General features: G+C 36.6%; 1 protein-coding gene across 4 annotated transcripts in view; it reads right to left on the reverse strand.

The window, feature by feature from the left end:
- Positions 1-11770: 11770 nt before the first annotated feature.
- Positions 11771-23919, reverse strand: part of VTA1 (vesicle trafficking 1) — a 48765-nt gene continuing 36616 nt past the window's right edge. For all 4 annotated transcript variants that reach the window (XM_008161830.3, XM_054722061.1, XM_054722062.1 and 1 more), the window contains 2 exons: positions 19371-19451; positions 11771-13895 (listed from right to left, as the gene is read on the reverse strand). In XM_008161830.3, coding sequence (XP_008160052.2) covers positions 13750-13895; positions 19371-19451 — 227 coding nt within the window. In that variant the 3' untranslated portion in view covers positions 11771-13749. The remainder of the gene's footprint in view (positions 13896-19370; positions 19452-23919) is intronic.

The following is a 23919-nucleotide window of genomic DNA, read 5'->3' on the forward strand; positions in this document are numbered from 1 at the left end:
GGGTGAAGGATTAAAGAAAATAGACAAGAGAATATAGCTGGGGCTAGGTAGGACACTGTTCTTGGATGGAGAGACAATGCCACAGCCTGCAAGCTGAGTCTTTATTTTATAGTCAGATCCCACAAGGCAAAGCAAGAGCATGGTCAAGATGTTTACAATTTTCTCGCGAGTTTCGAATCTACTTGATTGCATGCACCTGAGAACTCTATCAAGCTTGGCCGCACTTGCTGCACCTCCCACAGCCCACATACCTCAGCCACCTGGGACCACAGGTTCGGACCATATGATCAAGCTTACAACCATAGACTTTGGCTATAATTGTGCTGGGAGCTGCACGTGGCTTTGCCACGAGAGGACCATGCCCTCTCATTAGTCTGAGACTTGAACCTGATCAACCAAACCCTGTAGCCGCTCTCCACAGGTTACTTCATGCATGCAGTTTCCATTGTGAAGAAACATCTATTTTAGATTACAAGGAAGAATTTTTTTCTGATAGGTTCCAAACGAAGAGAAAAGGATGCACTGGTAAAGTTCTATAAGGCATTTCCCTAGAACCGTGGTTGGCAAACTGCGGCTCGCGAGCCACATGCGGCTCTTTGGCCCCTTGAGTGTGGCTCTTCCACAAAATACCACGGCCTGGGTGAGTCTATTTTGAAGAAGTGGCGTTAGAAGAAGTTTAAGTTTAAAAATTTGGCTCTCAAAGAAATTTCAATCGTTGTACTGTTGATATTTGGCTCTGTTGACTAATGAGTTTGCGGCCCACTGCCCTAGGACTGTACAGACATGACCCATTTTAATTAACCAGGTACTTCAAAATGTGCTACTTACGTTTAACAGGTAGGAAAATTGAAACTTTAAAAAATCGTTTTTTGCATTAACATGTTTTAACAAATTAGGAATTGATCCCAAGAATTTCAATAAAGGAATCACCAGAGACTCTCACCGTTGGTAACGGGAAACACGTCTCCTTTGGCATAGGTCCCCTTTCCTGGGTTTCCTTTTCCTACAATTCCCTAGCATGACATTTTAGTAGCTGCTGGTTCCATTTGGAAGCTAATAAAGTAATACTGCCGATTAAGAGGATTAAAGTCACTCTTCCCTTGGCTCCCATTCCTGCATGAATGAGTTGCATATATGAATGTAATCCAGATACGGAAAAGGTGGAAGCCAGAAAAAATAAGAACCACTGAGAAAGAAAGTGAGGAGAAAAAGCCAAGCTCGAATGAGAACTGTATTTGTGATTTTGCTACAAAATTTGTTACTGGAACATTTGGACAATTGTCCAAAAAATATGTCAGATTAACCGTTGGGGCACCAATAGACATTGCCTGGTGTCTATGTCAAACTGCCTAAGGTTTTTCCTTTTATCTATAGCACCAGACACTACTAGGCCAGAGTTTTCAACCTACATTTGTGTGCATGAACACCTTTGGTGAAGTTTCCTAAAGTTGTACTTTTAAATGCATACAATAAATAGGGTCCTAGTTTCCTATTTATTGCTGCGTAACAAATTACCACAAACTTAGTGGCTTAAACCACACAAATTATTAGCTTACAGTTTGAAGGTCAGAAGTCTGACAGAGGTCTTACTGGGCTCAGATGAAGGTGTTGACAGGGCTCATTCCTTTCTGGAGTATGTAAGGGAGAATCTGTTTCCTTGTCTTTTTCCAGTAGAGGCCACCCTTATATTCCTTGGCGCATGGCTCCCTTTTTCCAACTTCAAAGTTTGCAAAGGCTGATCAAGTCCTTTGCACATCCCTCTCGCTGCCCACCCTGGGAAAGGTTCTGTGCTTTTAAGAATGCATGTGATTAGATTGAACCCACCTGGATATCCAGGGTCATTTCCCACCCCATGGTCCTTAACCTGAATCAAATGTGCCAACCCCCTTTCGCCATGCAAGATAATATATCCACAGGTTCTGGAGAAGAGGGCATGGGCATCTTTGGGGGCCATTATTCTAACTAATTAGGATAATGGTTAAAAATAATTATGTGGAAAAAATATGTGATTAAGAATATGTTTGTCTTTATTAACACAGTAATAACATCTAAAGCATATTTAATAATGTCCATACATTCAAAATAGTATTGGGCATAAATGATTTTTTCAATATATCAGTAATGACTGCAACAACTATAATGAGGTATGAAAATATCTGTAATTTTTATTGGTGACAGAGTCACAGGACTTGCTATACAAATTGTTTTGTTGTTTCATTCAAAATAGTAGGACATGCTAAATTTTAGCAGATTAAAAGAGTCAAGATGTGTGTTTCTTTTCTTAGTCAAAAGCACAGATCCTTCCCTGGCTTAAGAACCTCTCTTCTAAGGAGACAGAACCAAATGAAAAACTCCAGCAGTGGCAAGAAGAGTACAGATCCTTTCTTACTAGCAATCGGACAGCAAGCCTGAAGGACGATAGCAGGTAAGCCGAGTTTCAGCAAAACCAGAAAAATCCTATTATCTTCAAGCTCTGCTTTTTCACAAAACCTTCTTGAATATTTCTAGCTCCTCTTGGCCTCTTTCCCAACTCTTTCATTCTTTCCATACCCACCACAGCTTAAACCCTTATTCTTTTCCTTAATACATTTTTATTGATTTCAGAGAAGAAGAGAGAGGGAGAGCTAGAAACATCAGAAAAAGAATCATTGATCGGCTGCCTCCTGCATGCCCCCTACTGGGGACCAAGTCTGAAACCCAGGCATGTGCCCTGACCTGGAGTTCAATCAAACTGTGACCTCCTGGTTCATGGGTTGATGTTCAACCACTGAACCACACTGGCCAGGCAAAACCCATGTTCTTTTCTCTCAATCATTTGACATTTTATCAGACATTGTCTTGGGATGCTACATATCTTTTCATGTGAATTTTTCTTACCACTCTGAAAAGCTTGGAATCTTTGTAAGTAGAAATGATACACATCTTTGTGTGTTTTTGAGTGGGGCTTTAAGGGCTTTTAGGGTAATAATGAGTGAATGTTATGATGCGATTGACCAATTAACTAATCAATGATCCCCTTGGAATTATACATATATTTTGGTAAAATGGTAAATTTCAAGAATGTGCTTGTTTAGCTGAGTGTCTTTTTGAACTAGGTCTCATAATAAGGTGTATTCTAAGAAAAGATTCTTGGTCTGAGAGTTGGAATTTTTTCCCTCCTTTTCTCTCCCAACAACCAGCTTTGAGATCCTGAGCAAGTAACTGCATCTCTCCTGGGTTTCATTCTGTCCTTTGTAGAATGGAACGATTGGATTAGATCATCTCTAAGGGTCCTTCCATCTTTAAGAGTTCATGAACCAACGAGTTTATGTCACCTTCATCAGCATTAATAAAATTTTTAACACTTCATTAGGACTAAATTCAAGTTTCCAGGATTATTCAGCTTCACCAAATAGTTAAGAAATTTAAATGTTCAAACACTGAGACTTTCCTGAGGAGGTAAATAGTGACCAAATCAAACACACGCCTCATAAAATTCATTCCTTCTTGTCAAAAGACCCATTATATATTTTCCTTTTATGCTTTCTTTTGATCTTACGTATCCACCTCAGTCTACTGGAATAAGGGGCAACTCAAATGCCACCCTCTCAGTGAAATATCCCGCCCCAGCTTCCCTAATTTGGAGAAAATAAATTACTAACTTTCAGCAGCAAGTCATGAGTGTTTTCTTTTTGGCACTTAAAGCTATGCCTCCAATTATGTTTATTTGTGCATGTCTAATCCCTAATTAGATTTGTGCAAATCTAATCCCTAATTAGATTTTAAGCTTCTGAGCCGTAGAGAATTCTAATGAAACTTTGTGCCCTCAGGTTACTAGAATAGAAACTTACCTTCTGATTTTCTTTGCTTTTTGCTCCACATAATTCTAAAATTGTTTTCAAGAGGATTACTATCAGATACATATATGGAGTGGGCAAAAGTAGGTTTATAGTTGTATGTGAAACAGTCTATTCTGTATTGTTATTAATTATTGTATTATTTATTTGTACTATTTCTCTTGTTATTATTTCATATTCTTAATTATAATTTATATTTTAGGTAATGATGTCTGATAATTTAACCTACTTTTGCCCACCCCTGTATATATAAAAAAATCATCAAATTGTGTACTCTAAATACATAAAATTTCTGGTTTGTCAATTATACTTCAATAAAATTTTTAAAAGTTTTAAGTAAAAAAAAAAAAAAAAAAAGGTGAGGGTAGACAGAGGAGTCAGATGGGAAAGTTTCTATCATTCCACCAGCCAAAGTGTGAAAATTTGAGGATTAAAAAAAGATAGATAGCCTGGGTGATGTGGCTCAGTGTTTGAACATTGACCCAGGAACCAAGAGGTCACCGGTTCAATTCCCGGTCAGGGCACATGCCCAGGTTATGGGCTTGACCCCCAGTGGGGGCAGTGCAGGAGGCAGCCGATCAATGACTTCCTCTCTCATGGATGATTCTATCCCCCTAACTCTCTCCCTTCTTCTCTCTCTAAAAATCAATAAAATATTTTTAAAAAAAGAGATAATAGCTGTGATGGACCAAACCAGTGAAAATATACCTCTACATAATGATATACAAAAAAGAGAAAAAAATTATCACCATTTGAGGTGGTACTAGAACTTCAACTTTGAAAATTGATAACTAAAGAGAAAGAATTAAGCATTTATTCTGCCTTGCCAATATTTCAGAGTAACCAAATATTCCCACTTAATTAAAAAACAAAAACTCTTCTTTACAGAATAATGCTACTTAATAAATACAGAATACAGAACTAAAAATATAAATTTTACAAATCCAATTAAGTATTATCTCAGACAGAACATATCAATTGGTGTTTTTGTTTTTTAAAAATCAAACATTAGTTTAATGGTTGACAGGAAGTTGGATTTTTAATAATGCCAAAGTAAAGCTTTAGCAGCAGGAGGAAAACATAACTGAACAAACGAGGAAGTAGAATGTGTTTATGCTGTTTCAGTGGTCACCATTAGCACCATTAAAGGTGGGTCAACCAGATTTTAAATTACTGACATGACGCAACATAACAGCACATAACGGCAATCAACATGACCTGTGCTATATGATAATTCTAACATGTTAAATACCAGCAAGCCTTTTCATGTAACTTATTCACAAGAAATACTGGGGATAAAAAAGAGCCCCAAATCCAAAGAAACAACCAGATAGCTAGGTTGCATATCTATACTAATAAAAGGGTAATATGCTAATTAGACCAGGAGACCTTGTAGACCTTTCAGACGTTTCCAGACAAAGCCATGGTGGGGGGGCCAAGGCAGAGGCAGTTAGGGGCTATCAGGCTAGGAGGGGAAGGCAGTTGAAGGCAATCAGGCCGGCAGGGGGGACAGTTGGGGGTGAGCAGGCTGATGAGGGGGGGAAGAGGGTGATCAGACTGGCAAGGGGACAGTTGGGGGCAAGCAGGCTGGCGGGGACAGTTGGGGGCAAGCAGGTTGGCAGTGGGGGGCAGTTGGGGATATTCAGGCTGGCAGGAGGGGGCAGTTGGGGGAGATCAGGCCAGCAGGGGGGGCAGTTGGGGGTGAGCAGGCCAGCAGGCAGAGTGGTTAGGGGCGATCAGGCAGGCAGGCAGGTAAGCAGTTAGGAGCCAGTGGTCCCGGATTGCGAAAGGGATGTCCGACTGCCCCGAGGGATCGGGCCTAAACCGGCAGTTGGACATCCCCCGAGGGGTCCCAGATTGGAGAGGGTGCAGGCCAGGCTGAGGGACGCCCCCTCCCCCATGCACGAATTTCATGCACCGGGCCACTAGTCTAGATATACAAAACTGGTCTAGTCTCTTAAACAGTGGGTGTCAGTTAAAAAAAAAAAAAAAAGGACTGGGCTTGATTATAAAATAGACTTAACAGACATAACCAGATGAAATGTGAGGATGAATCAGTTATAATGGTTATTTGAGCATCAATTCAGGAAATCTGAATATGTTCTGGGTATTAGATAAGATGAAGATTTACTAAAAAGGAAAGGGGAGATTCATTGCCTCAAAAAACAACAACACAGGTTATAAAACAGTATATAAAGTCTGATCTCATTCAGGTTAAACTGCACATAAACACACAGAAAGCATATGTATAATAGTGTTACTGCTGATTTTGCTATGGTTTTTATCTGTCTAAATTTTCTTATTTTCCACAATGCAGATAATTGTTTTTGCAATAATAAAAGGTTATTTTTTTAAATAAGAATCACAATACAGTTGTGGGCAAAAGTAGATTTACAGTTGCATTGTGACATTCTTCTGAGCTAATAAAGTTATTGTAATAATCGGAACATGCATCTCTTTTTCTTTTTCTTTCTTTTTTTTTTAATTTATTTTATTGATTTTTTTTACAGAGAGGAAGGGAGAGAGATAGAGAGCTAGAAACATCGATGAGAGAGAAACATCGACCAGCTGCCTCCTGCACACCCCCTACAGGGGATGTGCCTGCAACCAATGTACATGCCCTTGACTGGAATCGAACCTGGGACCCTTGAGTCCACAGGCTGACGCTCTATCCACTGAGCCAAACCAGTTTCGGCGCATCTCTTTTTCAATACAAACAACTGCAAACCTACTTTTGCCCACCACTGTTTATCATATGTATACACAAATACATATTTAACAAGATTCTCTATGTTATTCTACTCCAATACTGGGATTTTTAAAATAAATGGTACCAATAAATAATGAACTAATCTGCTAATCAAGCAGCTTGGGGAAAAAAAAGTTAGTCCAAGTCACTATAGCAAAACCTCTCAGGCTAATTAATTTTGAAAATATTTAAAATAACAGGGAATATTTATAAACAGTATCTCAAATGTATTGAAAAGAGAATCAATAAGTATATCTACTCATTAAATGTATCTACTCATCTATACTAATAATTCTATAGTAATAATAGAGGAATATGCAAATTGTCCAGGATGCCGTCACAGTAACAATAGGCCACATGGTCATGTAGTAACGACCGAACAGCAGGCTGGCAGGCTGCATGGGGTGAAAAGGCCAGCAGGAGGGTTAATGAGGGATGGACAAATGACTGAACAGCAGGCTGCATGGGGAGACCAGTCTGGCAGGGGGTTAGTAAGGGACGACCAAATGACTGAACAGCAGGCTGTGTGGGGAGACCAGTCTGGCAGGGGGTTAGTGAGGGACAACCAAATGACTTAACAGGAGGCTGCGTGGGGTGACCAGGCTGGCAGGGGGGTCAGTTGGGGTTGACCAAGCTGGCAGGGGGGCAGTTGGTGTCGACCAGGCCGGCAGGGGGGACAGTTGGGGGTGACCAGGCTGGCAGGGGAATCAGTAAGGGGCGACCAGGCCAGCAGCAGGGCGGGGGAGAAGCAGTTGGCGGTGACCAGGCCAGCAGGGGGGTCAGTTAGGGGCAATCAGGCAGGCAGGCAGGTGAGCAGTTAAGAGCCAGCGGTCCTGGATTGTGAGAGGGATGTCCAACTGCCGGTTTAGGCCCGATCCCTGGGTAGTCCCTGATTGGAGAGGGTGCAGGCTGGGCTGAGGGGACCCCCCCTCCATGCACAAATTTCGTGCACCAGGCCTCTAGTTTATAAATAACTAAAGGCATGCATGGGCTTTTTATAAATCCCCAGTATTTATCCCCTTTAAATTTAGCATCACAAAAGGCAGATGTGTTGTTTTCAATCCCCACACCTATAATAAAATCTCCATTTATGACAAAAACAGTCCGTAGATTATTTTCATATCATCCAATATAGAAGTCATTCCAAAAAAGAAAGAAGCGAAGCAAAAGAAAGGTAGGAAGGAAAGAAGGAAGGAAGGAAAAAAGAAAGGGAGGAGAAAAAGGAAACCACTGCACAAAGAAAAAATAGATTGGTTTTATTCAGGAATCATTTTAAAGGGTCCAGTACACTAGTTACATTTTAATTGAGGAAATTCATAATAAATATTATTATTATATTTATGTTGAAGTCCACATCCTAATCTGTTTCCTGAAAGATGAAGGCTGTCTAATGTCTTAAAAGAAAATGTTTAAAATAAACTTTGTATGTTTAAAATAAAAATAGTAATGTTACTTAAAATAAAAATAAAAAACCCAGGCTTGTCTGGGAAACTCAGGACTCCCCAGTGATGTGTTTCACCCTCCCCAAGATGATATTAATCCATTGCACCAGCTATTCAAGTCCTGCTTTCTCCCTGGACTTGCAGTCCATTTGCTGTCAGGCCATAGGCTCCAGTGTATGTGCTCATGCCCTGTGTTCACTGCCTACCACCCAGTTATTGGAACACAGAGCCCAGATAATAGAAAAATCCAGCTGTTACACCTGTTAATGATAGGAATTGTGACATTGATTGTGACTAGTGACCTTGATAATGTGAAGTTAACTTAAAACATCTCACTGTACTCATAACAATTTAACTGATGATTTACCTACATAGATGTATAAATAGGTAATGTGGGCTTAGAAACTCCCAGTATTATCTGTGCAACCTCAGGCAAATTTATTACTCTGTGGTTGCCTCCTCATTTGTAAAACAGAACGTGGAATTTTGCAGGCTTCAAGATTACACCAAGAAAAAGACCCCAGTTACAGTTCTTGAACATTAACATTAACATCCTCAGGTGATCATAGAATTGATCTATACCAGTATATGACTTGTACTTCTAGAAATTGGAGGTCACTCCAATGAGGCAAACAAAACCCACCTCTCAGGAATATTGGCAGGATTTTATGAATGTGCATAAAATACTTAGACTAGTTCATAAGTCTTCCCCACTTATACCCTCTGACCCCATCTCTTGTCTACCTCTCTCTGTCAAGAACATCTTTGTCCTTCTTTCCTTCAAATGCCCTATCATTTAGTAAGCACTCAATGATAGCTATTATATTACTACTAAAGGCCCGTTGCATGAAATTCATGCAAGGGGCTCAGCCCTCGCAACTGCGGCGGCTTGCCTCGGCCCTCGCACGTCGTTTGGCTGTCCGGTTAATTAGCATATTACACTTTTATTATTATAGATTATTAAAGTATTGCTTACTTGGAATTAGTCTTACTTAAGTATACTACAACTAGAAGCCCGATGCACGAAGATTCGTGCTAGAATGGGCTTTCCATTCCCTGGCTGCCAGCACCGCCTTTCCACTCTGGCCCAGCCCCTTTCCGCTCCGGCCCCGCCTTCCCACGCTGCCCAGAGGCCCTGAGAGACCGGGGGTGGGGCAGAATGCAAGTGTCCCACCCGGTCACTCAGAGCCTGTGTATGCAAATTAACCGCCATCTTTGTTGGGTTAATTTACATATCACTCCTGATTGGCTGGTGGCATGGCGGAGGTATGGTCAATTTACATGTTTGTCTATTATTAGGTAAGATGAATGAGCTTTCCATCTCAAAATTCCACGTAGACATCAGATTACAACCAACCAGATAAGCATATCTCCATGAGGAGTGTCTTTGTATTTTGTGATCTCTTTTAAGAACATAACTTTTGCCGAAACCGGTTTGGCTCAGTGGATAGAGCGTCGGCCTGCGGACTGAAAGGTCCCAGGTTTGGTTCCGGTCAAGGGCATGCACCTTGGTTGCGGGCACATCCCCAGTAGGGGGTGTGCAAAAGGCAGCTGGTCGATGTTTCTCTCTCATCGATGTTTCTAACTCTCTATCCATCTCTCTTCTTCACTGTAATAAATCAATAAAATGTATTAAAAAAAAAACATAACTTTTCTTCTGGTAGTTTATTTATGGTCCAAACTAGATGATCTGATCCAGTTGTATTGGTTCATAATATGAGTAAAGTTTTTTAAAAAAGGGGACATGGGTAGAGAAAGGAAGCTGTGCAGATAAACAAAACCCTCATTCCTACTGTTATTGTTCAGAGTTCAAGATATTTGTGACAAAGCTGCTGAGTGTTAATTTCTTTAGAAAGAACAGCATATAACCTACCACATATGTAGTGACCTCCAATTTCTAGAAGTACAAGTCATATACTGGTATAGATCAATTCTATGATCACCTGAGGATGTTAATGTTCAAGAACTGTAACTGGGGTCTTTTTCTTGGTGTAATCTTGAAGCCCGCAAACTTCCTTGGCCATGCTAACCATGGGAACTGTGGTTGGCTCTAGGTCCAGTTCAGCAGTGATTTAGTGAGATGTCTGTGACAATCATTGTAGATGGAACTTATCTTATTTTTTCTTCCCCCTCTGTGTGCATTGACAAAACAATGTTATCAAATAGTTTCACTTGGGATGGTCACAAGAACTTGGGAACATTGTACTTCAGCCTAAACGTCAGAATTTAGCAACTTTTCCCAGTTCAACTAATGACTGCTCATTGCTGCCAGGTGTTCAGGTTAAAACTTGGTCCTCAACCTTCTCTCCTCCTAAGCTCATTTCTCAGATCCAAGTTTATCAGAAATACTGTGGTTCTACTTAAAAAAAAAAAAAAAAAATCCAGAAACCAATTACATCTTATTACCTCCACTGCTATTCGTGACCTAAGCCATCAGAATATCTCAGCTGTAATTATTGCAATATTCTTAATTGGGCTCCCACAGTAGTCAATACGATCCTTTTAAAAGTTGTCATATCAGATACTCTTCTGTTCAAAACCTCTTAGTAGCTCCCCATCTTGCTTAAAGCATATGGTCATAAGCCTTCTAGCAAGTTCACAAGTCTTCCCCACTTATACCCTCTGACCTCTTCTCTTGTCTACCTCTCTCTGCCAAGAACATCTTTGTACTTCTTTCCTTCAAATGCCCTTCAGAGGGAAGGCTGGAGAGTGGAGGTGGAGAGATTAACCAAATAATCTATATGCATAACCCATGGACACAGACAACAGTGTGGTGAAGGCCTGGGGAGTGGATAAGAAACTGGGCTTATAAGAAACTCTAACCAGGGTGGGGTAGAGGGGGTTAGTGTGATAAAAAAAAGGTGGGGGGGACATCTGTAATACTTTCAACAATAAAGATAAATTTTAAAAGAAAAACAAAAATGTCCTTCAGTGAGCCTATCCTATGTAAATATGTACATCTATACACACCTGAGCATTTCCTATCCTATATTCTAGTTTTCTCCATAGCATTTATCACCAACACAGTTCCTAGATGATGCTGATGCTGATGCTGGGGGTCCAGGGCCCACACTTTGAGAATCAGTTTCAGGGGAATCGCTCTTCTCTCTCTCAGACTCTCAATGTTTCTGATTTGGGTAGTGCTCAATTTTAGGGACTGCCAGACTACCTAAAGTGTTTATTTAAAAACAAAAATTTTTTTAAATTTTTATTGTTGAAAGTATTACATAGGTCCTCCTTTTTTCCCCATTAACCTCTTTCAGCCTGCTCCCATCCTCCCCAAGCCCATTGTCCAAGTCCATGCGTTATGCATATATGCATAGTTTATTGGTTGATCTCTTCTGTTTCTTAAAACTCAAAAAGGTAGGCCCCACCCTTAAGAGTTTCTGATAGGGTGGGACTGGGGGCAGGTAGAAACTGAGATTTGCATTTCGAACAATTACCCTTTGAAAACCACTGGTTGAATACATTATATAGTTTTATTTATTTTGTTACCTCTAATTCAAATATAGTCTATGAGGCAGTTTTTTGTTCCTCGTTTTCAGCAATTTCTTTACGCAAAAGACAATTATCAGGCACAAAGTAGCTGCTCAATAAATACATGTTGAATGACTAACTGAAAATTGCCATCCTAGTGTTATATCAGTAAATTTCTAACTTCGTCTTAGATTTTATAGGAAGAAGTACAGTTAAAACATCTTTATAATTTAATCCTCCATAAAAGAAAGCAATAGACCAGAGACAACTGGGATCTCCTGAAATTCAGGAAATAAATTATTATTAACAATTGATAATATAACATTGTTAACAATGAACATTTGTAGATTGCTACTATGTGCTGACTACCTGATGTATACTCTCTCATTCAGCTCTCAGAACAAACTCTGAGGTGTCTGGTGGTATTGCTTCCATCTTACAGATAAGGGCTGTCAGACCATGGCGCACTTATCAGGAGGTTCCAGGGTTCCCACACTGTCTTCTTCCCTCCTTCTCCCAACTGGGAACAACAAAATAGAGTGTGAAATAAGAGGTGACAGTTTTGTCTTTTTTTCTTGTGTCCAGACATGTTAAGATGTGAATTAAAAATTTTACCTCTTTAAAGCACTAATAATCATTATAACCACTTTTCTACTGCAATAAAGTTCTAAAGAAGTATATCAGGGCACTGGATTTCTAGATGTAAATGTTGAATCCTACAAAATGCTGTAGGACTTTATTTGTGAAAGATATGAACATTAATCAGGAGGCATGTTATTTGGGACTTGTTTTTTCAATAATTTAGAACAGTTTATTCTGTCTGAATCCTCATTCTATCAAACCTATACCACAGCATTACACTGATGCAAAGGAAAACTAAAAGACACAAATGATTAGGAGTTAATAATTCATTTTCTTTCTGATAGACCATGAGATCAGGAGTCAGCAAACTTTATCTTAGGGGGCCAAATAGTAAATATTTTAGACTTGTAGGAAATACAATTCTGCAGTTGTGGAAAGCAACCACAGATAAAACAAATGAATGGGTACGGTTTTGATTCAATAAAACTTTATTTGAACAACAGGTGGCCAAGCCATGGACCATAGTTTGCTGACCCATATGTTAAAGTATTTCAATCTTAGTGGAATAAATGGACCAGATACATTACAGATAAATTTACCAAATTTATCTCTCTCTTTTAAAGAAAATTGTGTCTTACTACAGAAATATCATATTCCTGTAACTAAAAATAATGACTTAAAAATGACAATTCTAGCATGCAAATTAAAACAGACATTTGGCTCTGTAGTAAATTGAACTAGTGAAAAGAATCCTTGCATTTATTTTTTACACAGCACAAATGCAGGTGACACATTAAGTCCAAAATTCCCCATAAAACTTATAAACATAACAACTGAGAATCTAATTTCTTATAAACTTCTGCATCATTCATAGCTATACACTATAGAGAACCATTCCATAGCAGCAGAGGAGAATCCTAACTTAAAGCACCAGGTTTCCAGGCATTACTAAAACTGTTTTTTCATTCTCTAATACATGCAGTCAAGCTGCCTATGAAGCAAATACCAATTCACCGTAAGCTTCAAAGGATAAGGAAAAGCAGTTGGGAAACCAACATCCTTCTTAAGTCTAAAAGTGATTCTACCTCCTTATCTTCTTTTCCATGAAAATTTAAACTTTTAATGTAGTTATAACATGAATATAAATTGAATTTTGAACATAATCTCTTTCAGATTAATCTAACGGTTTAGGATGTTCATACTTGTTTTATAAGTTTTGAGGAAAACAAAAAGCATCATTTCTAATCTGGAATGTTCTGGCCATCTTTATTAAAATTAAAATTTTATAGCAAAGTACTATGCTCTGTTTGTTCAAATTATAAATTAAAATATTTTTTAAATCATGTAAATTAAGGTACAAAGCTTATTCCCAATAAATTTTTTAGAACTGTATTTTCACTTTTTGATGCAGAGTTCAATGGGCATTTTTAACATCAGCCCGATACACCCAGAGATTACTGGATCCACTAAATGGGCAATAAAAACTGGTTGAGGCCGCTGATGAATGCTTCTACAGGAATCTGATACATAGACACAGATTTCATTGTTATAGTCAATGGAACTGAAGTCTTCCTTAAAACTGTGCTCCTGATAGGTGGAAGATAGAGGCTAATGGACTGTTAGTTCTGTAAGCCAAAATGCATGGATCTGCTGTACAAAGGCTTTATTCTCTGCCTGTAGTCAGTAACTTGAGGGCCTTCTGCAGATTCTGCACAGCAGTGCTGACATCTTCGTATTGCAAAGCACTGCCAGCATATTTGCAGTATTTCTGAGCTCTAGCAAAGTCCTCGGGTGTTAGACAGATATCCCCTAGAAGAAAAGAATAATTAAGATATTTATAAGAATATAAAGTGTTCTGTTCAGGCTAGGAAAAAGCTTAAATTCAAGATTATAGAAAATATTAGAGGTTATGGAAAAACATAAAGGATTTTTCAATCCCAGTTGTTTTTAAATAAATTTTTCATGCTATTATTTTTTATTACTAATATAAAGCACATATATACCAATACATAATAACTTACTTGAGCAAGGTTTTCCTTTCAGAAGTAATAAACTAGAATTCTTTATATTTTGGAAAATTAATTATAAAAAATTATACTCTGTGAAACAAGGGTAGTAGGTTTGGTGTTTATGCTAGAATCACTCTGCCTCTCTTTTCATGGAACAATACACACAGACTAAACCATTCAACCCTCATTTGAACTGGAAATCTAACCCTCAATTTAAAAAGAAAGGAATAACAAACTTTATGTGAAGATTTTATATAAGTTGTTTAACTCCTTTAAATATAAACAAAAATTTATCTTTTTGTGCCACCCATACAAAAACCTCTAAGGTTTAATTAAGTTTTATATAATTAAATTACACAATTTAGCATGTAAAGCACCCTTATAATTTATTTCTCCAAGATGTATTTTCTCAGCAAGTGGTTGATATGTGTAGAGCCCAATCTAATAATTTGGGTAACAAACCATACTAAACACATGTCATTCAATCTAGGATTTGAATATACCTGAATATATACTTCTAAAGATAAAATTAAATACTTTGTATTTTGTCTTTTGAAATGAATACCCCTTTCCTTAGAAATTTTGAGGATTCTAGGAGAACTGATCAGAAGGCTAGGGGCAGACTATAACAAACATAATATATTTTGTTACCCATTAATCCTAAATAATAATTATCCTGCAGATCCTTAGATAATTTAGTCAGGCATGCCTCACTTTGTATTTTTTGCTTGAAAATACCTACCAGATTCTTTAATGGCTTTTCAACATATATTAAAAGACTCTAGTAACTAAGATATACATACTTTCTAAGTAAGTGGTAAGTGAGACATCTTTAAAACTTAAGTTTACTATAACTCTACTCATTTTGTGTTTTAATATCCTAAGCTCCTATCTCAGGGCAATCTTTAAAAATATAAGGCATCCGCCCAGAATTTACCGGATTTCCTGGAAGAAAGCCCTAATGCTCAGGACTAATCTTATTTTTACAGCATTAGCTTTAGCACTGTTTTGCTGACATATCACTTATTTATTAATCAGATAAAATGTGTATAGTGGCAAGAATTCAGTTACTATTTTAGGTTTATAAACTAAACTTATCTACCAATGATAAAACTATTTTAATATACAAAATACTGACTTTTCTTATAAAATAAATATTTCAATATTTATAAAATATAAATGAAAGTATTTTAAAATATAATTATATATATGTAACAAATATAATAGATATGTATGACAAATTTGTAACTCAAAAAAATAATTAGATAACAACCAACTTATGATTTAGATACAAAATATAAGTTATAGACTTAGATATGTAATTTATTTTCAACAATCAGAATTATAAATAACTTATTAAGCCATTTCAAATAGTTACTTCTGGTATTTCGTAACAGTTTAGGCTTTCCTATATTAAAAAAAAATAATATGTAAGTCATTAAAATAAAACATTTTAATTAAAATTCTAAATAAAAATAAAGTCTGTTTCTTAATTATGACTCTTCTAAATTAGCATTTAAAACCTAAATAGAGGAAGTGGAAAAGACATAGGGAGGAAAAACAGTTCAATTTCATTTTATTTGATTTTATATGAAAAATAGTAAATACTGCTTAATGTACCAAAATAAAAGTTGTTTTTTTCCTATCATTAAAATTTGCCAGAACCCATAATCAGAACCAGACAGAGAGAATATTGTGGGCCTAGAAGGTGTTTAAAGGATTAGAGAGGTTGTTTAACATAATATCTCTTTTCTGAAATATGTGCTTTTAGGTTCCTGATGGCTTCAGACAAGACTGTCTGAACCACAGACCTGATTCTCCTTCACAGGGCAGGACAAGAGCAGACACAGAAGACAGCTAGAGCTATCCATCAAGTTCTCCATTAGAGTGGAAAGAGAGCCTCGGTCAGCACTGAATCAAAGGCAACATTATTCGGTATAAAGAGAAATCCCTGCATGCTCAGTTGGCATAAGCAACCATTTCCAAGGCTGAACTATCAAGTTTCCAAGGAATAAAACTTAATTGTAAATATTTCCAAAATGAGTCTTTAGAGATTCTTTTCTTTTCTATTTAACCAGGTAGTTCTAGAAATTCATGTCAAGAACCTTGGATAATTTATTTGATCCTAATATACTCTATTATTCCCTTACTCAATGGATGCACAGGCAGAACCGGAGGGGAGCCATCTGACCTGCAGTAAATCTTGGAGGTAACTGTAAAGCATAATACTGTAACCTTACCTCCTATCCAGGCACTGCCAAAACATGACACTTGTTAATGGCAACAACAGTAGCAATGATTAGAGGTAGAGTTTCATTACATCAGGAACTATGCAAATGCCGTTTAGATATTCTATTCTCAAAAAGTTTTTTAAGTTGTTATTCATATTCTAATACTATCTAGAGAGAGGTACACAAAGTAAAAAAGGTAAATACTGAGCCTCAAATACCCTTTCCAATTCCATTCTCTTCTCCAGAGATAGTAAAAAATTCATTACAAAAACATTTAAAATATATTAATACTAATGCACACATATTATGTTTGTATTAAAAGGTAAGAAGTACTAAACATTAAAGAGAAAAATGTAACAGGAAGGGGGTATTAAAAGTACTAGAAGTGATAGTGATGGTAGATATAGTGGATATGAAACCATTATTTATTTTTGTGACTTCTCTAGGCTTTTCCTATGCATTTAAACACATATATACACATAGGAGGATATAGTTTTGTTTCAAACTTTTTTTTTGTTGTTTCCTAAACAGGACCATACTATATAATGTTCTGCAACCTGATTTTTTACTTACTGTGTCTAGATCTTTTCACATGAGAGTCATCACATTCTTATTTATTTTTCCATCACCATTTATCCTTTCTATGCCCTCTTCCACCTCCACCCACTCCCTCCCCACAATCAACCACACTGTTGTTCATGTCCTTAAGTTCTTTTTTCTTCTTTTTTTTTTGCTCAACCCCTCCACACTCCATCCTCCCCTCCCCATTAGAGCTGTCTGCCTGCTCTCTCTGAGTCCATCACTATTTTGCTTGGTAGTTCAGTTTTTTTTCTGTGAAATTCCACACATTTAGTGAAATCATATGTTACTTTTCTTTCTCTGACTGGCTTATTTCACAGCATAATGTTCTCCAAGACCATCCATGCTGTCACAAAGGGTAAAATTTTCTTCCTTTTTACGGCATAGTATTCCATTGTGTAAATGTACCACAGCTTTTTTATTCACTCATCTACTGATGGGCACTTGGGTGTGCACATATTAAAAAAAAGAATGTGACTGATGATGTGACCCCAATCACATCCTTTTTTAATATGTGCACAGTATTCGTTAGTATAGATCATAATTGACTACTTTTCCATTAATAAACACTTAAGATTATTTTCTATTACTATAAATGATGCTGACATAAATATCTCTGTAAATACATTTTATGCCTATGTCTAAGAATATTTTAAAAATAGATTCTTAAAAGTATAATAGCCAGGCCAAAAAATTATATTTGCCATTCTGATACTGACATAATGCTAATGAGAAAAGCTTTACCAATTTATAGTCCCACCAACAGCATGTAAAAGTCATTCCCTGTTTTCATTAACATTACAGCTTATCAATCTTTAAAATATTTTTGCATCTATTTACATGTATAGTCACCAACATAGTCTTTGGTGTTTGGAGACACCATTACCTTCAGTAGAGAGTGCACTGTGCTCCAAACTCTCATGTCCCCTAACTTTCATTAAATTCTGAACCAACTATAAATAAATATTTTTGCTATCATACTAGTAAACCAAATGAATGCAGAATTAGAGGAACACAATGTAATCAATCCATGTTATGTTCATAATGACATCAGCATGGTAGATGTGTCACCCCCTCCCATCGCGCTTCTAAATAAAGCTCTTCTAGTTCCACAACTTAGAGGCAGGTAGCTTATTGGCCAGTTTCCATTCACACTAGGAGAATCAAAAAATCACGTGGGAAACACCTGCAGACATAGTATCAGGGTAAACACAAACTCAAACTCAGTAACAAAATTAAAAATAGTAGAGCAAGGCTTTCATTCTAAATAAAGAGGACTAAATCCCATCAGACATATGATGATAACTGAATGAGAAAGACCAAAAGAAACATGATAAATTTCAGAGGGAAGGTGCATATATGTATAACCAACCCATGGACAGACAATGATGTGGTGGAGGGGTGGGAGCTGAGTGGAGGGAGTCAATGGAGAAAAAGGGACATCTATAATACTTTCAACAATAATGATAAATTATATATACATAAATAAATAAAAAGAAACTATTGTAATAAAACAAAACAAAAACACCACCATGGACTGGGGGGGAAACAACAGAAAAGTTGGATAAGTAGCAAAGATTAAAATCAACAAACAGTGAAGGCATGTGCCGGGGGGTAGGGGAGGCCGGGGGAGATCAATGGGGGAAAAAAAGGAGACATATGTACTATTTGTAATACTTGAAACAATAAAATAAAATTTTAAAAAATCAACAAACAAATCACCTAGCCTATTAAGAAAATCCAATCAAAATAATTATCCTCAGAGATTTTTATTTTCAATTAGTTTCTCATCCTAGATAATCTGATCACTCAGTACAGATGAGAAATATCATAATCATAACACATGGCAATCTTTTAAAAAAAATTTTAATCTCGCCTGAGGATATGTTTTGATTGACTTTTAGAGCGAGAAGAAGGGAGTGGGAGGGGGAGAGGGAGAGGGAGAGACAGGGAGGGTAGGAGAGAGAGAGAGAGAAGAGAGAGAGAGAGAGAGAGAGAGAGAGAGAGAGAGAGAGAAACATTGATGTGAGAGAAACAATGATTGGTTGCCTCGAATACCTGCCCAGACCTGGGATCAAACCTCTAACCACATATGTGCCCTGATCAGAAATCGAACCCACAACCTTTTGGTGTACAGGATGATGCTCCAACCAAGCCACCCGGCCAGGGCAACATATGGCAATCTTGAACTAAACTAATCTTAGCTTCCATGATATCTTTGGCCACATGTTTGTGCCACTATATATACAGTAATAAAAAAAAGGAACTATAAAAATTAAAAAAATGCCTTGAGATTTAGGTATTTTTGATAATATGAAACAATCTTGATTCACTGTAGAATCTAGTGAACGTGGCACTCAAAGAAATGTGTTTCAAATTACCTGGACACTCCTAAGATAAAATTACAAAACAATACCCCAAAACAAAAGATACATTATAACTTATAAAGCACTCAGCTGACTTACCCTGGGAACCTGTATTGAAAAGTGCAGGATCAATGGCCGGAATAGTTTGTGGAGTAGGTTGAAGAGTATTACTTGTTACACCTGCAAATCAGAAAACCACAAATGGGTATTAAAGTTTCATACCTCTTAATTACCTAGTAGGAAAGCACTTAAAGGATTATGGAAGAATTGCATCACTTTACTTACTTGAAACCTTAATGAATTCTAAATTGATAAAGTTATTTGATGTTGGAGGCAGGTGTAGAAAATATGCAGGAAAATACATTTTGAGTGTTTACATACACAGTATTGGTTACACATTTCCTATTACGTAGTTTGTCATATCTAATGCTTAATTTGCTTCTCAATTATAGCTAACCAAATATCTGTAGAAGTAATAGAACCCTTCCTACCTTTTAATTTCTTAGTCAATTAAGTAATTTGGGGACAAGGTGTGATGTAATTATGATTTAATTGACCTTACAGGGTAAATCCCATTTCACCACTCTGCATGAAATAAAGATTATACTTTCCAAATTTTCCAGTTAACATGTTTTTAAATGATATTTTTGCCCAGCTGGGGTAGCTCAGTGGTTGAGAGTCAACCTATGAAGCAGGAGGTCACAGTTCGATTCTGATCAGGGCTTGATCATTAGTAGGGGGCATGCAAGAGGCAGCCAATTAATGATTCTATATCATCACTGGATGTTTCTATCTCTCTCTTTCCCTCTCTGAAATCAATAAAAATATGATTTTAAAAAAAGAATGCTAGTTACTCACTGAATATAACAGTCATAAAAAGTTCTAATGGGAAGTTAAAACTAATTGCTTATTGGTTATATAAAGAATATCATCGTTTTAAAAATACTATTTTTATTGATTTCACAGTGGAAAGGAGAGAGAGATAGAGAGAAACATCAAAGAAGAGAGACAATCACTGATTGACTACCTTCTGCACACCGCCTACTGGGGATAGAGCCTGAAACTCGGGCATGTGCCCTAACTGGGAATCAAACTGTGACCTCCTGGTTCATAGGTCAATGCTCAACCACTAAGCCATACTGGCTGGGCAGTAGCATTCTTGATTAATGCTAAGTAATATAATAGAGTTGAAGGTTACTAATCACCTAAAATATTAACACAAATTGTTAAAACTTCCCAGAGGGACTTACATGATACAATTAGCAAGCAAGCAAATGAAGAAAAAAGTTGATTACTCTAAATCAATACACTCAACAGAAAACAGGATTCATTTCCCCAAGCTAACAGATTAAATTTGAATAGGCAATTTGTAGTAAGTATCAAATGGGAAAGACAATGTAATAAAAAGGAGAAAATCGAAGGAAGAAAATAACTAGGAAGTTTCTAGGAAAACAAAAACATAGCCAATGAAAGTTCTAGCATGATGGTTTTAAAAAGGTTGACTTAAAATTTAAAATAGTATTCAGATCTAAGTTTTGACTTTGAAGCACCTTCTCATTACCAACCCAAAAGAAAAATTGCTTAAATATGTACTATGTTATCTCATTTAATTTTGATTTAGGGCAAATTAATTTCATTTTACACCTTTGGAACTATTAATTCATGAAAATATTACTTAGGCAATATTACTTTACAAGAACAAAACAGACGGGGAGAAAATGTAGGTATGTAGTAAAATTTTATTTGAGTAATATTTTAAAAATAGGTAGTTTGCATTTTATTAAGGACTTCTGGTCAGTCATTCAATTAGGACTTGAACCGACAACACAGGCTGCTCAACATGCCTCATACAGCAGTCAGAAGATGCTGCATCTTGTCTGTCTTGACACACATGAGCCAAGGCCTGTCCTCTTGGCAACCACTGTAGAATGTTGCCATGGAGCCTAGCATCCTGGCTCAATACAAGTGCATAAATAACAGTCAAATTAGTAAAAAATTGTTTTTTAATTTATGTTTATTATTTTTTTGAGATGCCCAAATCTAGCATTTTTCCCTTTTTTTCTGATTTGGAAAGGTATCATTTGTCAATTCACAAATGGGTTGCAGGCCCCTAGACTATAATATGTGTGTGAGAGTGAACATTCCTGGGGGATGTTGAAAATGGCTTTCTATTATTTAACAAAAAAGAAGTATTAAAAAGTAACTGGGTTAATTTTTAAGTAGATGGCTGCATATCCTATTAGGTGGGATTAATTAATACACATTAAAAAATTCAAGATCACAAGATTTCTAATTAAGTATTAACTTGTTGTATAAACGGTGTGAGAAAAATGGGTGTTGGTTAGAAAATTAGAGAAGACTGTCCAAAAAGTGTAATTAAACAGAACGCTGAAATGTAGCATTTGGAGCAGCAGACAAATAGGCAGAAAGACATGCTATCTATGAGGAACACTAAGTAGAGGAAAGACAGGAGGACTGGGTTGAATAAAACTTCAGTATAATCATGGAAAATAGCATTGATACAAATGATTAGGCCAGAATATAAACAACTTTGAAAACTGTATAGAAGAACTCAAATGCAGTACTGCTGACATTTAGAAGAATTACAATAAAAGAACTAAGTTTTTGATCTATATATGAGGTGAGCTGCATTTATAATTTAAAGGCTGGTATTAATTATAAAATTGTGACTTAATCTAGATTTTTCACTGAGATCTTCCTCTATATTTACCAACTGTAAAAAGTGATGTTTCAAAAGGAAGAAAACAGTACACTGTATTGCCCATATCTGCTATTACAGTGATTAAAGCCCAAAAGCAAACACATGTCCTCTTTAAACAATCACTATCCCTGCTCTCGTTGTACCCATTACTTTCTTGTGGAAGAACTAAAAACTATATTAGCACATACTATTCTTTTCAGCTATCTTAAGGATTTCCCTTTGATAAAAGTGCATCCTGGACCTTTATATGGGAGAAAGTAAATCATTCTTAAAGCGAGTAAGAGGGGAAACATCTGCTATATTTATAAACTAAAAATTTTATTTCAGTTTCTATTAGGCAACTATAACGGATTAAAAAAACTGTTTTAAATATAATAGAAAAAAATTCCTCCAGCAAAGAGAAGATTCCAACATCTCAAATCAATCTTAAGAGTAAATATATATCAGAAAAGTAGGTTTATATTTGATAGAATATTAGCTCCTTAGAGGAAGGGATAAAAAAGTAAGGCTCCAAAAACACAAAATCAGAATGACTTGGGTTCAAACTCTAGTTCTCTACTTACTAAGTATGTTTGTATTTTAATTTTTGAGATAACTGGTTAATTTGTTTACTCTTAGTAAAATAAGGACAACAATATCTAATACAGTTTCTGTAAGAGTAGATTTGTAAGACAGTTGTAATTATATAAATGCTAAGCCTATGAGAGTGTATACAGTAAAAAGATAGGACCTTATTCCTAATAGAAGATTACCTCCTAATATCTATCTTTATGTGATGCATATTCTAAGCAGGAGATATTGTCTGTTAGTTTGAACATATGAACCTACCAATATTCTATCACTTTTGTTGAACAAAAATAGCAATTTCATATGGTTCAACCTGACAGAACCCTTTTATTGGAAGTGTATGTTCCCTTGCATATGTACATATAGGATGTCTACAAATAAATATGTATGTATGGCTATACCTCTACTCAGCCCTAAGATATATTATATTGTCTAAAGCAATACCCCGTAGGCAATCTTTTTAAGGTCATATCCTATCCCCAAAAGTGACATTTCCTTTGATTCACAAAATGATTTTAAGTGTTCATTAACTTGCTATTAAATATCCTGTCTTTCTTTGGCATAGAAATAGGAAGGAATAGAAAAAAAAAGAAAGGAAGCTAATTTGCTGAATACTGAGTTTGTGTTAGGCATAGTACTAGTCAATTTTTATTCTTTTTCTCCTTTAAAAATTAAAACCATGAGAAATATAATTAATTTCATTTTAGAAAGAGGAAAAACCTTCGTCAAAAGAAGGTAAATAATAGTTGAGTTCGTGGTTTAGCAAGGGGAAGAAACTAATAACCAATACTATTTGACTCCAAAATGCATTTATTTTCATTTCACTCTTCTACAGGGCTGCTTGTGTCTGCAGCTCTTGATTAGTGTTTAAATTTAGTAGTATAATTCAGACAGTATTCATCTACGACTAATATGCCTAAAATAGCTGGTTTTGCTTACATTTTCTAGAGAAATTATCAATAATTCTAAAAGATTAAATATTTAAAACAGTGCTCTATAAAATTTTACTTACAAACTAATTCAAATTGCTTTGCCTATTAATATTATTGCACAGATAATAAAGCAGTGAAAAGGCAGGACAAGGTAAAATACACAGAATGATGACACAAAAGAGATCATTGTTAAAATTATTCCTTTCATTTATACTGTTAAAAATTATTATCAATACTAGAAGCCCGGTGCACGAATTTGTGCACGGGGTGGGGGTGGGGGACTGTGGGAGGTTGACTGGTGGGGGCGGGGGGGAGGGACCGCGGGAGGTTGGCTGCTGTTCCCAAGGAGAGAGCCGGCCCTCAGCCCCCATGAAAAAGGGGTCGCATTCGCCGCCACCTACCCCTGGTTCCCTGTCCCAGCCCGGGC

The sequence above is a fragment of the Eptesicus fuscus genome, chromosome 10, assembly GCF_027574615.1.
Source record: "Eptesicus fuscus isolate TK198812 chromosome 10, DD_ASM_mEF_20220401, whole genome shotgun sequence".
NCBI classification, from domain to species: Eukaryota; Metazoa; Chordata; class Mammalia; order Chiroptera; family Vespertilionidae; genus Eptesicus; species Eptesicus fuscus.